At 38.3% G+C, this 15,977-nt stretch overlaps 1 protein-coding gene across 1 annotated transcript; it reads left to right on the top strand.

Annotated features, from left to right (window-relative positions):
- Positions 1-213: 213 nt before the first annotated feature.
- Positions 214-1,192, top strand: RpL30 (ribosomal protein L30). The gene is made up of 3 exons (XM_065223474.1): positions 214-324; positions 402-547; positions 862-1,192. Exons 1-3 carry the CDS (start codon positions 304-306, stop codon positions 1,043-1,045), a joined length of 351 nt encoding a protein of 116 aa, XP_065079546.1. The 5' UTR covers positions 214-303; the 3' UTR covers positions 1,046-1,192.
- Positions 1,193-15,977: the final 14,785 nt, after the last annotated feature.

Here is a 15,977-nt window from a genome sequence, read left to right on the forward strand (position 1 = left end):
TGTCTCGATATTATTCCAGCTTTTGCTGCAGGGGCAACTGTCGAGTGCACCGAATCGATATTTATGGCATCTCGAAAAAATGTCACTTTTTGACAGTTTTCATTTGCGTCAAGTTGGCAATCGGCACGCTGGCGACCGACCTCTTTATCATCCGGTCCTTGTCAAGTTCAGACGTGAGTGAAATTTTTTCCTGTTTTGATTCAGAAATTTAATAATTGCGTTTTCTTTGCCTTAAACACTAATTTTGTGCCATCTCCTTCCACTTCCAGTTGCTGTCTTAACATTTAAACCAGTGCTTTCAAAATGGTTACCGCCAAGAAGCAGGTAAGTTGCGATTAATTCCATTTTGGGAAATCCACGTGGGACTAACATCGTATTCCATCTTGCTTTGCTTCCCACAGAAAAAGGCTTTGGAGAGCATCAATGCTCGTCTGGCGCTGGTCATGAAGTCCGGCAAGTACTGCCTGGGCTACAAGCAGACCCTGAAGACCCTCCGCCAGGGCAAGGCCAAGCTGATCATCATTGCCAACAATACTCCCCATCTCAGGTAAAAAGTGATTTCCTCACCTCGATTACTGAGAAGTAGTATTTCCCACCATTCCTGGAGAAGTGCCGAGTCCGATTTTGGAACCATATGGAGTTTGCCTTGCCTAGGTCGAACTGAGAAGTATGCTTCCAAACGATGTCGTTGGGAAATCTATGGAGTAATCTCAAGTTTGGTGCAAGTGGACGGCGCGGGACTCCATAGTATGGTTCCAAGGTTGTGAAATGTTAGGCCACCCGGGTATTGGGTTTGTGGAGACGACTTCTGGTAAGTACCGTCCTTGATGTTAACGTAGTTTTTGATTTGTGAACAAACAGGAAGTCCGAGATCGAGTACTACGCTATGCTGGCCAAGACCGGTGTCCACCACTACAACGGAAACAACATCGAGCTGGGAACCGCCTGCGGAAAGTACTTCCGCGTGTGCACCCTGTCCATCACCGATGCCGGTGATTCCGATATCATTCGTACCCTGCCGGAAGCTCAGGCCGCCGCACAGTAAGGTGTCTGTTTTTTTTGGTTTAGCTTTTGGAAATTCGGCTTTTATTGATATTCAATAAAAGACGAAGAAGTTACTGTACATGTACAAAATGATTCAAGAACATCTGGAATAAAGCGATCGATCTCCTAGTTGGAGGTCTCCGAAGGACACGTTGGAGGGCATCATTTCGAAAGAACGCCAGGGGAGGGAGGTCTGGAATCTCTTACGATGTCGACGTATTGTATAGACTATCGATATGACTTCTCGCGTAACATTTGAATAGGGCCTATGATCAAAATGTAAACAAACCGATTTTTGATACCATTCTGTAGCACTGGTAATTAGCTACCAGTCGTATAGGAATGTTCCGCATTATCGATAAAAATCATTAAAAATAACTTGATTTTAAAAACGGCCGATCCACGAAATTTTTCCAATCATTCATGCTAAACCGGCCTAACCTCGGGCCTAACATATATTTTTTTTCGTTCGATGAGGTTCCATTCATAAGCCTAGCGACGTAGAAGGGCCGATGATTTAAAAATTTCAAATCAAAGCTAGGCCCTACTGCTTGAGGCAGGGCCGATGATTTATTTGACGTTAAGAAAAGGCTTAGCAAAGTGCCTACAATTCAGTGCCAACATTTCAAAGGGGCGTAATTGCTTTTGTAAACAATGACTTTAGCCGTCAATTTCTCGCGAATGAAATCTTACCTCTTTAAAATAACAATCCCCCCTATTCTGCGAGTCACGTGACTCTCTCTCACCGGTGAGGTGACAATAGTCACCTCGTGTGAGGTGACTCTCCATTTGATTTGCACGGAGAGTCACCTCACACGAGGTGACAATTGTCACCTCACCGGTGACAGAGAGTCACGTGACTCGCAGAATAAGGGGGAATGCTAGCTGGTAGAGGAAACATTCCTCTACCTTCTGGTGTCATTATTTTTCATGAGTGAGCTTTTATTCGCGAGAAATCGACGGCTAAAGCCATTGTTTACAAATGCAATTACGCCCCTTTGAAATGTTGGCACTGAATTTATGATGACAAGCACAACGGCTTAACAAAAAGGGCCTAACCATTTAAAGATTCACAAAAAGGCTTATTACTGTAATATTAATTTTTTATCGATTTTCATGTATTTTTGAAAACGTTTCGCATGTTTTGGATGTTGTGTACTGAGATACAGTTACTATTCCTCCTTATTCTGCGAGTCACGTGACTCTCTGTCACCGGTGAGGTGACAATTGTCACCTCGTGTGAGGTGACTCTCCGTGCAAATCAAATGGACCCCCCTATTCTGCGAGTCACGTGACTCTCTCTCACCGGTGAGGTGACAATAGTCACCTCGTGTGAGGTGACTCTCCATTTGATTTGCATGGAGAGTCACCTCACACGAGGTGACAATTGTCACCTCACCGGTGAGAGAGAGACACGTGACTCGCAGAATAAGGGGGGGAGAGTCACCTCACACGAGGTGACTATTGTCACCTCACCGGTGAGAGAGAGTCACGTGACTCGCAGAATAGGGGGGACTATTTTATTTTTTTAACGTGAATTTATTTTAAGATTGAATTTCTGGAAACTTCGGTTTACTCAGAGAAAATTTCTGGAACGCAATAACAATTATATTAACATCCGGAAAATGTAAGAGTAAGGGTGTTATATCATTGAAATTTTAAGATCTAAAAAAAATCGAAAATTTAGCTAAGTTGATTAGAGAACATCAACGAATTAACATTAATTAAAAAAATATGGGAGAACTTTTAGCAAGCACCGATTATTTCAAGAAATTCCAGAGAACTTCTAAAAAAATTTGATATGTTTAGATTATTTCGTTATATTCAGTGAAGTAACATCACAAAAATCCCATTAACTTAAGGAAATTTGCAGCACCTTACAAAGAGTTCCTTGAAATTATGGGATATTTCGTGAATTCTATGATTGATCTGAAAACTTTTGGAGATTCACGGAATTATAAATATATATCAGAAAATTCACCGGAACATTTGATCTATTTAGAGAAATTAAGGTAACCATAGAAAACTTTAGGGCTGGACTTTCCAGGGAAAATTAGTAATTTAAGGCAATGCTTCGTGAGCGTTTATAAACTTTATAAAACATAAGGAAAATTGTAGCACGTAAAGGCAATTCAATCAATTCCAGTAAAATGTGGGTTCTTTAAAACAAAAACTAAAATATTCAGGGAAGTCTAGAGAATATAAAGGAAATTGAGAAATATTTTGGGCAGTTTTAAAAACATCAGGAAGCTCTAGACTATTGAAGAAGCTGTTAGTTTCGAAAATCGACAAGTCTTGAGAACTTCAGTGAAAATCATAGAACTATATGAATTATTTCGTTGCGTGAGCTTAAAGAAGTTCCTGAAATTTTAGAATAGCTTCGAAAACTTCACAGAAGTACAGAGATCTTTAGAAACATTTCGAGAACTTCATAAAACTCTTTGGACCTTAAAGGAAGATCCGAGAACTTCAGGAATTATATGGACATTTCGGGAGCATTTCAAATAAGTTTAGTAAAGCTCCAAAATCAAGGGGAGTTTCAGGGGAGTTTAATTCCATTAGTTTCACATTCCACATTCACACAGTTTAATTCCATTAGTTAGCGGAAAATTTCAAGAAGTTCCCAAATTTTCAGAGAACATTATTGACAGAGTTGTGACCTATCACAATCACGATCGTCAAACAGCTGATGGTAGTAACGCTTTGTACATTCCTATCAATGTACTCGTCGAAGCTCTCTCCATGACCATCCATCAAGTTGACGAAAGAGGTAGAAAGCAACTGGTGAATGTCGTCTTCGGTTGTGAACCATCACCGATCTGGTCATTCCCGACAATCACGACACTCATCTGTGCTCGTTTTGAAGCAGTTGCTGCTTTGATTGCTTATGTGAGTGTGTTGGTGAGTGAACCCAGCAGCTTCCGTTTAATGTTGCCTGCTTTGTTTGTAACTCACACAGTCGCGCCTGCCGAGACAAACTTGGAATGCGTAGGCATTGTTTTCATTTTCTTCTGTCGTTTCGCTTTTTCTCATGATCGTACTGCAGAAGTCTTCACTGTTTTCGTTGTGCTTTTCATCATCAGCAGCGAGTGTAACGTTTTGCTTGTGAGCAGCGACCAGTAATGTGATTGTTGTTTGCCATCGCATGGCTATACCTCTCATTGCGTGACAAAACGTTCTGTCAGCGAAAGTCGATTGATGCGTTGACGAGTGTCGAGTGAGTGTCATGATATTTTGCATCACTGATTATTGATGTTAAGAAAATTATTTCTCATAAGTCCCGAAGTTCACGGAAGCCTAAATTTGTTTAGAACAGTTCAATTAAATTCAGGGTAGTACAACAAGCTTCATGAGAACTGCAAACACATTGGAAAAGTTTCGAGAACTTCAAGAAATAACAGATATCCTCAGAGCAGTGAATTGTTAAAACTTTAGAGAATACTCATGATCGTTAGGAAAATTGTGGAAACTTTAGGAAGTCCGAAAAAAGTTTAGCGAAGTTAAAAACAATGATGAGAAGTATTGCGAGCATCAGGCTAGTTTCTTAAACTACAAAAGAACTTCAAGGCAGTTTCATTAACTTCAGGAATATTTGAGAACTTTCAAGTTGTTCAGAAGACCTCAAAATAGTCGATTGCATATTCAATGGAGATTTCTCATGCAAATTCGCTTGGGTTCTCCTCATCATTTGCTCGCATTCTCCGGAAACTCTCATGGAATTATTTCAGAAATTCATTTGGAACGCTTCTCTGAATTCTCTAAAAAATATGTCAAGAATATAGTTAGAATACTTCTCGCAACTATCCTCCGAATCAAGTTTTCTTTTAATTTTCCTTGGAATCTTCTCAGTAAGAAATCTTATGTGATCACTTCTTCCCTTGGAATTCTACTCATATTGAAAGCCTCCTAAGAATTAATTTAATTTCTCCTTACAAATTCTTTAGATTTCTCCCCTTAATTTGTTTGGCAATCTCGCCTGGAATTATTTTCCGAATTTCTTTGAAGAGCTCCTGGAGTTATTCTCAGATTTAATTGTTATCCTCCTTTTAGTGAAGGGGATCACCCCCTAAGTATTCACCATAAAATTACGAGGACTTATGCTCCGCTTTCAAATGTGTGGTTGAAAATAACTACGAATATTGAATTATTTTTATTTTAAAATGCATTCTTTTCTTTGGAATATCCTTAGATTCCCTGAGACTTTCAGGTATTTTCAGAAGAAATAAAATTCCCTGAGAATTCCCGGTTTTCCAGGTAGTAGACACTTGGAGGTTTTGTCATAAATTTTCTATTGAATTTTTCGCTTTAAAAGTTCCTATCGTACATATTTAAGTGCTTATAAGACTCTAATTGCATAAGTCTAAAACATCAAACATTTATTTGGTATTCCATCAGAACGACTAATTTTCTTCCCTATGGTAACTTTAAAGTCACTTTTTTACAACTATAAGTCACTATTTGATCACTTATTTCTTCAACATGGTCACTAAAATCACTATTTTTGACAGCATTGATCGCTACCAGCACTGAGTTACCATGATATTCGTGAGAATATTATCAATCACGTCTCGCATTCATCATTTTAGAACCACCGAAATCATCTTATCAACAAACAGTTAGAATTATTCACATCACTCCCATATTCTTATTTTCGTTCAAACCGTATTTTCCATATAAAAACAAAAGTTTTTTTTTGTATGGAAAATACGGTTCGAACGAAAACAAGAATATGGGTGAATGAGAAAGCGATACGACTAACGTACACTTTTCACGGGTGACTTTTTGACTGTAAATGATCTTTATTTCTTGTATTTGTGTGGTTTACATGTCTTACTTATCAAGTGACACAGATGCGTCTTTTCAACTTTAGTTCTTTAGAAGTTTCAATTATTATTAATTACAGTTCCTAGTCCTATCAGGCCTGTTTGAAGAATGACCACATTGGTGGGATTGGCTTGTTTTAAATTTAAAAAAAGAGACTACTCATCTACTATTTACAACTACAACTACTATATACACCTAACCTACTACAGACAAATTGCTTATCAAAGCATGTTCTGATAAATTACATTTTTGTGCAAATTTAGTCTTATTTTCGAATTCTAGAATCGATTTTGGCAATGCCTGCCTCTTCGTGTAAATTTGTTATTCTAGTGTCGAAATGACGATCAATTGTACCATCCTCAGCACTCTATTTTGAGCGACCTGGATTTTGTTCCTGTGAGTCTGTGCACATGATTCCCACACCGGAGCTGCGTAGAGGATCGCAGGTGCTATGATTTGTTTGTAAACAGCCACCCTTGAGAGGCGGGATCTGCAGCAAATCAGCGGATACAGACACCTAACCAAGGCAGAATACTTGACTACAGTTTTCTCTACATGCGAACGGAAGAGGAGCTTTTCATCGAACAACATCCCGAGATAGGTAACTTCGGCAGACCACTCAACCCTTGTGCCATCCATGATTACAGTACAAGAGGGAGCCGGTTTCAGTTTGGGCGATTACCGATGGAACTTTTAACGGGTTTCTCTGCGCTGTTACTCAAGACAAACGGCATGTCCACAGTAATAAGGTGACTTAAGTAACATCAAAAAATATTTGGATCGGAGAGCAAAGCAATTTGACTGGTAAACTATATATTATATATACTAGCCTATTGGTCCCTAGCAAATCGACTAACGTACCCCATTATAGTATAAATTCCAGTACTACACTTATGTTTGTTTTGATTCGCTATGAAAGTTTGAAAGACAAAATGAGGGATTAGTGGATTTTCTTATGTTTCGAGGGGTGAATCGATTAGCTTGGGACCGAAGATAGTACCAGAGCGCTGAGCCAAAAAGTTGAGCACGTTCCTTCGGGACCTACTAGTCTTAGGGTTACCTCTATGGTAATATCATAGAGGTAACTCTAAGACTAGAAGGTCCCGAAATAACGTGCTCAACTTTTTGGCTCAGCTCTGGTAATCTCTTCGGTCCCAAGCTAATCGATTCACCCCTCGAAACAGAGGAAAAACCAATAACCCCTCATTTTATCTGTCAAACTTTCATAGCGAATCAAAACAAACATTGCGTAGTACTAGAATTTCGACTAGAATGGGATACGTTAATCGTTTGCTTGGGACCAATAGGCTAGTCAAGTAGTGAGCCAATTTAAAATCGTTAGTTTCGTATTGATTGTTGGTAATATGCCGAGAGTGGGTATATCACAAAAAACCACGCCGCAGGAACGAAAATCAATGGAGCTTAGGAATAGTGAGCTAAATTCTACACAGTATTTTAATGGAGCCAACTCTAAACAGGTAATAATAGCAATTAATAATCAAACAACCATAAAAAAGTAAGAATGAATTTTAAATACAGTAATGACCCGATTTTGTCAGCTCCTCCGCGCTTCACTTTTTTCGTTCAATAATTTCACATAACCATAATTCTAATTTTTTCTCATTCATCGTTAAGAGGGTTATTTAAAGTATTTATAGAACACTGGAAAACATTTTCAAAAAAGGGGGCTGACAAAATCGGGACATTACTGTATTCCATTTACATTTACATGATTTATCACATATTTATGGTCGTAATCTAATACACACATTTGATCACAATACGAGCCTAAAAGTTGCAGTGACCTAGTGAGCACCATAGCTCGAGTCGTCTGTTAGTATTGTGTATCGCATGGAGAGCCCAATCGAGATTCTAGACTATTAGGACTGCACCCAACTAATAATTTTCACAATGTACTCATTTCATCTATAAAGCCTCAAGCTGTATTCAAACGTTATACGATATGAGGCAACCTTTACTCAACCTCTAACAAGCAAATCTGGCGAACTTCCTTTACCTTTATTTAACCGGTCTCTGTTCCGCAATCTAGTGCCAATCACCGACGGACATCGATTGCCATCCATTGACGGCAATCGAATGTGCAGGAAGGCAGCTTCCACACCTGCGTAGGATATCGCACCCATTTAACACACATACACATGGGCCGGAACCAACGGCTTTACTTCCCTTCCGAAGGAAGACGTGACCAGAGATTTTTATGCCTCAGGAAAATCCCACCGACCTCGGCTGGGATTGAACCCAGACCAATCGGGGTGTTAGAAAGCAGTCACGCTTACCACTACACCACCGGCGCCGGCACATCTGGCGAACTTAGTCAGCTACTTTTGGCTGTTGGGACGGTTGGATCAAGCTCTAATTGCATTTCCATTTAAGCTTCTATATAGCTGCTATCCTGCTGTTTAGTTGTGTGCGAACTTGAAAGGCGCTTATTCAACCTTTTACTGATTATCCAATAATCACTACACAGCTTTCTCTTGAAGGCGGGTTAAATATTATTTACGCTTTTTTTGTTGAAGAAATTGATTGAGTTTATTTTGCTGTGAGAATCAAATTAATCGAAATTCCCTCCCCTTGGCTAGTTTTTGCACCTTGCTGTTGGTGGCCGGGCTTAATTTCATGCTTTATAGTGGAGTGTTGGAGACGGTAGGCTTATGGCCGGCGTTGCTGGCTCATGCCGCGATAGAATGGCGCCATGGGCAGGCAATGGGGATTACTAAGCTTCCCCTCTCTGATAAACCACTGCATGAGAGAACCAAAGATCTAGTCTAGCAGTGATAGTATCACACTTGTTACTCCTTTGATTGAGAGCCGCGTCGTAGTACGCTTACGTATAGGCACTGACGTTGGGTGTGATACTGGCGGGTTTCGCCGCAAATCACTCTTATTTTATTTATTTTTACGCAGATAGATTTATTTGCACTCAAAATAATGTTCACGTCAGTGCTACGTGAAAACATACGTAGATATTTTCCATCATACTTTTCACGTAAGAGCTACGTGATTGTCATGTAGTGGTACTCATTTTATTGAGCCCAAACGTCACTGGATTATCACGTAGAAGTTACATGAATTTGTCGATGGCATTCACTGGTGGATTTCAGTATCACATTTTTTAAAGTTGTTACAAAAGATTTTCTTATAATATAAAATCAATTCTGTATAGAAATCTAATAATATTCCTTTATTTATTAATGCACATATTGCCAAAAAAACACAGCATTAGACATTTTTTAATGATATTCAATGAGGATCCCAAACAATCCTGGTGATACGAGCAATGGGATAGGACTAATTTTCTTTTCACTGCCAGATCGGTTGCCGTCTTTCTATTGAACAATAAAACAGCCAATGTATGTTTGATAATCATTAGAAATAATCAAAATGTATACTTACATTATGCAATTATTTTACAAAAATAACGGACATAAGCACATCACAAAGCCACCATACTTTGCACCACTCTGAATGTAGAACTCTTTTTTTTTCAGATGTGGATATCACATAAGGTTTACGTGAAACGCACATAGAAACAGTGTATGTGAAAATCACGTAAATTGCATTGATTAAGTATGTGTGCTTAATCGGAAATCCCTTCGATATTCAAGGGGTATCACATACATTCTACGTGAGTCACGTAAAACTGAGGTGAGTGGAAAAAGAGAGAGCTTACGTGATTTTTCATGTAGTTTTAACGTGTCGATTATTTTGAGTGTGGGTTTCCAAGGGAATTATACTATTGAAATATTTCAGAAAATGCCCAACGGTGCTCCTTCTATTTGCGTGACAAGCTTTCATTGTTGTTTTCATTGAAGTATTACTCAGGAAACAATGTTAAACATCATTTTTCTACATGGTATTGCAACTAATCTTATATGTGCTTCATTTTGATTTGGGATAAGTGTTTGAACTATGGCTCAGGATTTCCACTGTGGCGTGCTTCTATTGTGACATACCCCTAAGTATTTTTGTGGTGCGACATAGTAGAAACGTAAGAGCGTAATTGGAACATTTACCCTATACAATATACAATTTAAAATTAGCTTGGAAACTAACTTCATAATGAAGCATTTTAGTCACTTGAAGGTGTCACCTGGGACGAACAAAGATATAATTAATATATGTCAGAGCCAGAAGTACTTGAAACACGTTAAATTTTAGTTTAAAAGCATGGTTTATGATTGTGTAGGTAGATTAGAGATTTCAGTTACTTATTAAATAAGACTAAATAATCATCAAATGAACTTCAATTAGAGTATTCAGAAAGTTAATTAACATAAGAGATAGGACGCGGGGGTCCGCTTAGGGAGGCGACTAGCCTTTGAAGTTGTATAATAAATCTGCCTATTTAGTGTATTTGTTAATTACAGGCAATGTCAATAGCGAAAGTCATATCTTCAATCAGGCGCTTACGAATAAGTGAAGTTTTAGGAAAGATGTGTTAAATATGTTGATAGGTTTGAAATAAGAATTAGGATTGTTGTGCTTTATTTTCGGTAAGATATGATGTGTCAACTAAACCCTTTTGAGCAAATTTTCAAAAATCAAATTGATTGAGTGATTTTTTGAAAGACATTGCGTTGCGTTAGAAAACAGTATTCTTCTCTAGCGAAAATTGACAAGTCATACATCTAACATAGTAGTAGTAGCAGTGTCGCATAATCTTATCACAATTGCTGCAAATAGTGCTGGAGGGGCCGGCAGCCCTGCGATCAAAACTAACATAACTCTTAACACTAAAATGATCCCAGAACTAACACTTATCCATTGCACTTTTTGTTATCTATGCTTCTTTCTATTATTTGGATCAAGTACAATTAATACTAGTCTACCTTTATGTATGTTTTACTCCCTTTTAACCCATTATCTTCATCAAGGGCGAATCATATGACGTGAGACACGTACAAGCTGGAACTCAAAGAAATAACATAACTCAATGGACTAAGGATAAGGAATATAAACACTTCGAACAGGATATCAAACAAATTCAGGACCAATCCAAATGAGACCAGACACCAACAAGGCATCGGGGCGTTATATACTCGGAGAGGTATTTGATAAATAATCAAAAAGTGGTAAGTTAAAATCATAGTGGAGCCAAGGATCATGAGAGGTAATTGTTAATAACTCATTAATTAGTAGAAATCTCGTTAGCTTTTTCAGGGGGACGTGTCGGCTTTTGTGGGCAGTGCATTTGATCGTCGATTTGGCGTAGCTGGTGGCTCGCCCACGCGTGCTAGCGCTACCATCAGATAGGGGAAATTTTCCTCTACCTGCTGGGTGGTGTTGATAGGCGTGTGCAGGCTGCCGGTTGCGCCGGGTCGGCGATCGGGTGCATTGTTTGCAGGAGCTGATACGTCCCTCTGAAAAAGTAATCGAGAAATAACCATATTATCCTATAATTGATATTACTATTTTTACATATCAATGAAATTAGTCATGACAGAGTAACAGAACGAGTTTAAAAACAGATAAGGAAGGACAATTTGCACGGTGATCGAAGTGTGCCTTGGCCGCGATTAAACGTGTTTGTTTTCTATTGTCGGGATTTTTTGCGATAATCTTCTGTCAGCGTTTTGGCTGGTGGCGCTACGCCATCCGGAAGAATTTTTTTATTTCCAAATGTATAGTCCAGTTCAGTTTTTACGTATTCAGTAACCGTGTTGTGCCAGTGTTAGTGATTTAGACCGTGAAATCAGCATGGAAAGAAAAGATTCCCATTGGTTAAACCCTGTTAAGCCGTGCCGTTCTTTTCTGGATACTAATTTGGTGAGCTCGTTCCTTAATTTTTGTGGTAATTCTATAGTAAATATTTTTTTAAATCATTAAATACGCGTCAATCAAATTTTGCGCTACTGTTTTATAGCAAGTTTCAGTACATTGGCCCTTATTATCGATGTCACTTCACGGTGAAGTGACAACTTGTCACTCACGGTGAAGTGATTCCCATTTGATTTACATGGCAATCACTTCACCGTGAGTGACAACTGGTCACTTCACTTCGTTTTCACCGTGAAGTGACACCCGTAATAAGGGCCATTATCAGCATCGATACTGTACCGGAGCGGGGCTTATTGTAAGCAAAATCTTCGGAAGCATGCGATCTTGAAATGGGCTAATGGATATACGGTAAAGCTATCACCTTCGAACTCCAGAGTTCAAACTTTTTGCAGTCATAAAAAAATGGTTACAGGTAGATTTTATACATAATACCACTGCCAGACCACTGCCAGACAGGAGTGTGATTGTAGATACATACAGTACATACAATAAATGAACGAATGAAAAATTGCATCAGTCAAATGTGTCAAAATTAGTCTGTTTTTTTTTTATAAAATCTTTATTCTGTCTTCCTAACATATAAACATGTCTTACAAGCTAAGCTATTCTAAACTAATTACAGGCATTTATTTCTAAGAAGAATTTGAAGCTAGGCAAGGAGATCATATGTCGTTCTGTTTCCAAAATATATTGACTAAACTGAACAAATTTTCTTAGAATCATAATTTTGTCATCCCTGCTAAACTCTTCTAAGGTTGGAGCTATCAAACTGGAAAAGGTTAAGAAGCGCATTAAACGAGGATCAAATCTGTTTAGTAAAGGTCTAATAAAATAGTTCCATGACTGATTGACCGAAAAACGTTTACAAAATATATGCTCAAGATCTTCGAGGAATCCGCATGATAAGCAATTAGGGTTGTCAGCAATACCTATGCGATACAAATGAGCTCTGTGATCAATTTTCCTATTATAAAGTAAATAAAGAATAGATTTTTCATTTGAGTTCAGGTTCTTTAAGTTAATATTATTCCAGACACGTGGCCAATTGTTTTGTTCTTTAGTTTCAATAGTTGGTCTAGGCAATTTTATCAGAATATAGTTTTGTCATAGAAAAAGGTTGTGTTAGATCATGTTCGTAAAACAAATTCATGAAAGAAGGATACATATGTGGTAATATAGTAACAGGTTTCCTAATGACTACTGACTACTGATATTAGGCAGAATATAATTTTTCAACAAACACGTGTCGGTCGAATTAGGATTTATCCCAGGCTACTATTGTAGAAAAACGTAATTGATAGATATTGGGCGGAACGCGTCGGAATGTTTAGAAAAATAGGGCGCACGCTTGATCCGGTTTAAGATACATTTTTGACTGCTTTCGGGAACGTGATTTCATTTTAATAACTTGTTTACTTGTTTAACCATTGAACGTCGCGTGAAAGTGGAACTTAATGAAGGTATCAGTGCTTTTTCGTAACTTTTAGTTTTCGGATTAGAAAAATCATCGGTTGCAGGACAGTGTTACCGATTTATATTGGATAATCCAAAGCTATGTTGATCATTATAACATTAAATTTTGAAAAACAAATGATAAGACAATACCTCTGACCAAGGAAAAATGATTTATATAGTTTTCATAAAAGTTGACGATACAAATACTAATGAGGAAAGGAATTCCGCATTTCCTTTTCCCAAGTCCTTTTCCTCTCCTTCCCTTCCCTTCTTCTCTTTTCAGAAAGCGAGTAATGGCGCTATAACCATATGCCATATAGGGCTAGGACAAGAGTTGGCGGTGCCGTCCACGCTTGTACGGAGGGAGGACTGTACGCTCGAACACAAGGGGTAAATACCTGTGTTCCATCCCAGGAGATCGGACAACCAAGGAGTGTACATTAACTTTCTTAGCTCTGTCACTCCCAACGATTTATATAGCCTATTTTCAAATCCTGCATACGGAGCGGTTGGTACGGTATGTCCCCGCTCTTTGATTACCTTTGGATTAAATGTTAACCACTGTCTATACTTATTAAGTAGACATGGTAAACATTCACTTCCACAAAAATTAACTAAACGCTACACAGTAGGCCTGGCCGCTTTATTGTTTGTTTCACATCCTTGATGTGCAGCAGGCATTAATAATGACAAGAAAAATGATAGATGTATCATTTTCCAGGATTCTTTCAAGTACTGGCTGTGTATGTGTAGACTAGACTAGACTAGATAAGGAAGGACAATTTGCACAAGTTGACACAATACACAAGACAAGTTGGGGTTGATACACAAGACAAAATGACAAAATAAGTGACGATAGAAGTCAAGACTGGGACAAAAATCAATCTTTAAAAAAAAACAAGAATGCGCAATTATATTATCAAAACTATTTGGATCAACACAAAAACAACAGTGACCAAACGGGCACCATAGCCTACACAGAAACAAAATCCATTGGCAAAAATACTATATTGATGGTTTAAATTAAATCTAACCCCCTTAACTCTTTGGAGTTTATAGAGACAGATAACAGCGCCAATAGGTTTGTGACGATACAACGTTGAACTGCAGCGTTGGAAGAAAACACGCACACCATCATACATGTACGAACCCAAACCACTGAGCGGAGGAGGGGATACAGCGCAAATCAAAACACGAAGCGGTGTCATCAATCAGCTTTCGGCAGCTTCAGTTTGCGATTTCATTCGCCGTCATTGAAAAATACCTTCGTTATAAAATAGAAAAGTAATCAATATTCCAACCTAAATTTTGAACAGCTAATAGCATGCTGCGTTGGTCAAGGAAGATAACATATTTTATTACGATTGTTTAGCAATGATTTCGATACGTTGCGTTTTTCCATGTATACTTCTATGCTTATAAAGATTATGTTGAGCAACAGCATCATAAATCACAAAATCTCATTACTTTTTCGAAGGGAAGTATCTGCATTTGCATCTTACTGATACCGGTGGTGATATTGGAAACTCGTTCACTCGAAAGCAAAACATATTACAAGCCCATCATGATGTGAGCTTAGATTTGATTGTTTTCTCAAGCGTTTCTGATGCGTATAACGTGGTAATGATTGGAAATCGATGCAACCATAACGAAGTGAGAATTTTGCTATAGCAATATTTATAATGATGATGACATCGATCCTCCTCTTCCCTCGGCTGATCATCAACGTCCGCGCTGGCATATGTCATACTGACAGCTGTCATTTATTGAGCCCTGGTGGTAAAGTTGGTGGGGGACTCCCAACAGTTTCAATGTGCACTCACCAGATGGCACTGCGATCACATAAGGGTGGTGTATCCATAGCCTTGTTCGAGGAATTGATTAGTGGGATATCTTGTTAATTAAATATCTTTGATTAAATACTCCCACCAATAGATTTGTGCAGAAACGAAATTCATTTAATTTTACTAATTTTTCTATCAAAACTACTATACCGTTTGAGTAACCATAGTAGTTTTGACAGAATTATAGTAAATTTGAATATATTTGTAGTAAACTATACTGAAATCATGGTAGATTTAACGGTATTAAGCGTAGTTATACCAACAATCAATACGAAACTAACGATTTTAAATTGGCTCACCACTTTAGTAGCCTATTGGTCCCAAGCAAAACGATTAACGTACCCTATTTTAGTTGAAATTCTATTACTACACTATGTTTGTTTTGATTCGCTATGAAAGTTTGACAGATAACATCAGGGGTGTGTGGATTCATGCAGAACATGCAGGGGTGAGTGAAATAGCTTGGGACTGCTTGGGACCGTTGTTCTGGTACTGAGTGAGCCAAAAATAATAATGATTTTCTTCGGGACCCAGTTGTCTTAGAGTTACCTCTATGGTTATACTGAAAATAAGTGTTTTCTGCAAAATAGTATTCCTAACTATTCTCTTTGTTTCAGTGTAGGAACGTCTGTGTGTTGATTTAAAATAGAGGTTCATAGAATCAAAATTTATCAATAAAAGAGGTCCAGTGTAGAGTTTAAGCAAGTGTATGCTGCCACTGTGATCACTACAAAGAAGAAAAAAAGAATCAAATTAATCGAAATTAGTTATGAGCACACCACCAAATTATTTACCCTGCACCGGAACCTGGAATCGAACTCGAGACTACCGTATTGGCAAACCTTGACACTACCAGCTTTGCTACGTCAACACTTTGAACTGAACTTTGAACAAATATACATGGCTTTCTACAATAATACCGCTGAGTAGAGGCTCTATAATAGTGCACATGAATCACTTTTCTCGGCTAGTTAATTCAGCTTTGTAAAGGAGCAGAGTGGAAGCTGTAAA

This window comes from Ochlerotatus camptorhynchus, unplaced genomic scaffold, assembly GCF_037179485.1.
Source record: "Ochlerotatus camptorhynchus isolate MF236.1 unplaced genomic scaffold, CSIRO-AGI_Acam_v1.1 ptg000193l, whole genome shotgun sequence".
Classification (NCBI taxonomy): domain Eukaryota; kingdom Metazoa; phylum Arthropoda; class Insecta; order Diptera; family Culicidae; genus Ochlerotatus; species Ochlerotatus camptorhynchus.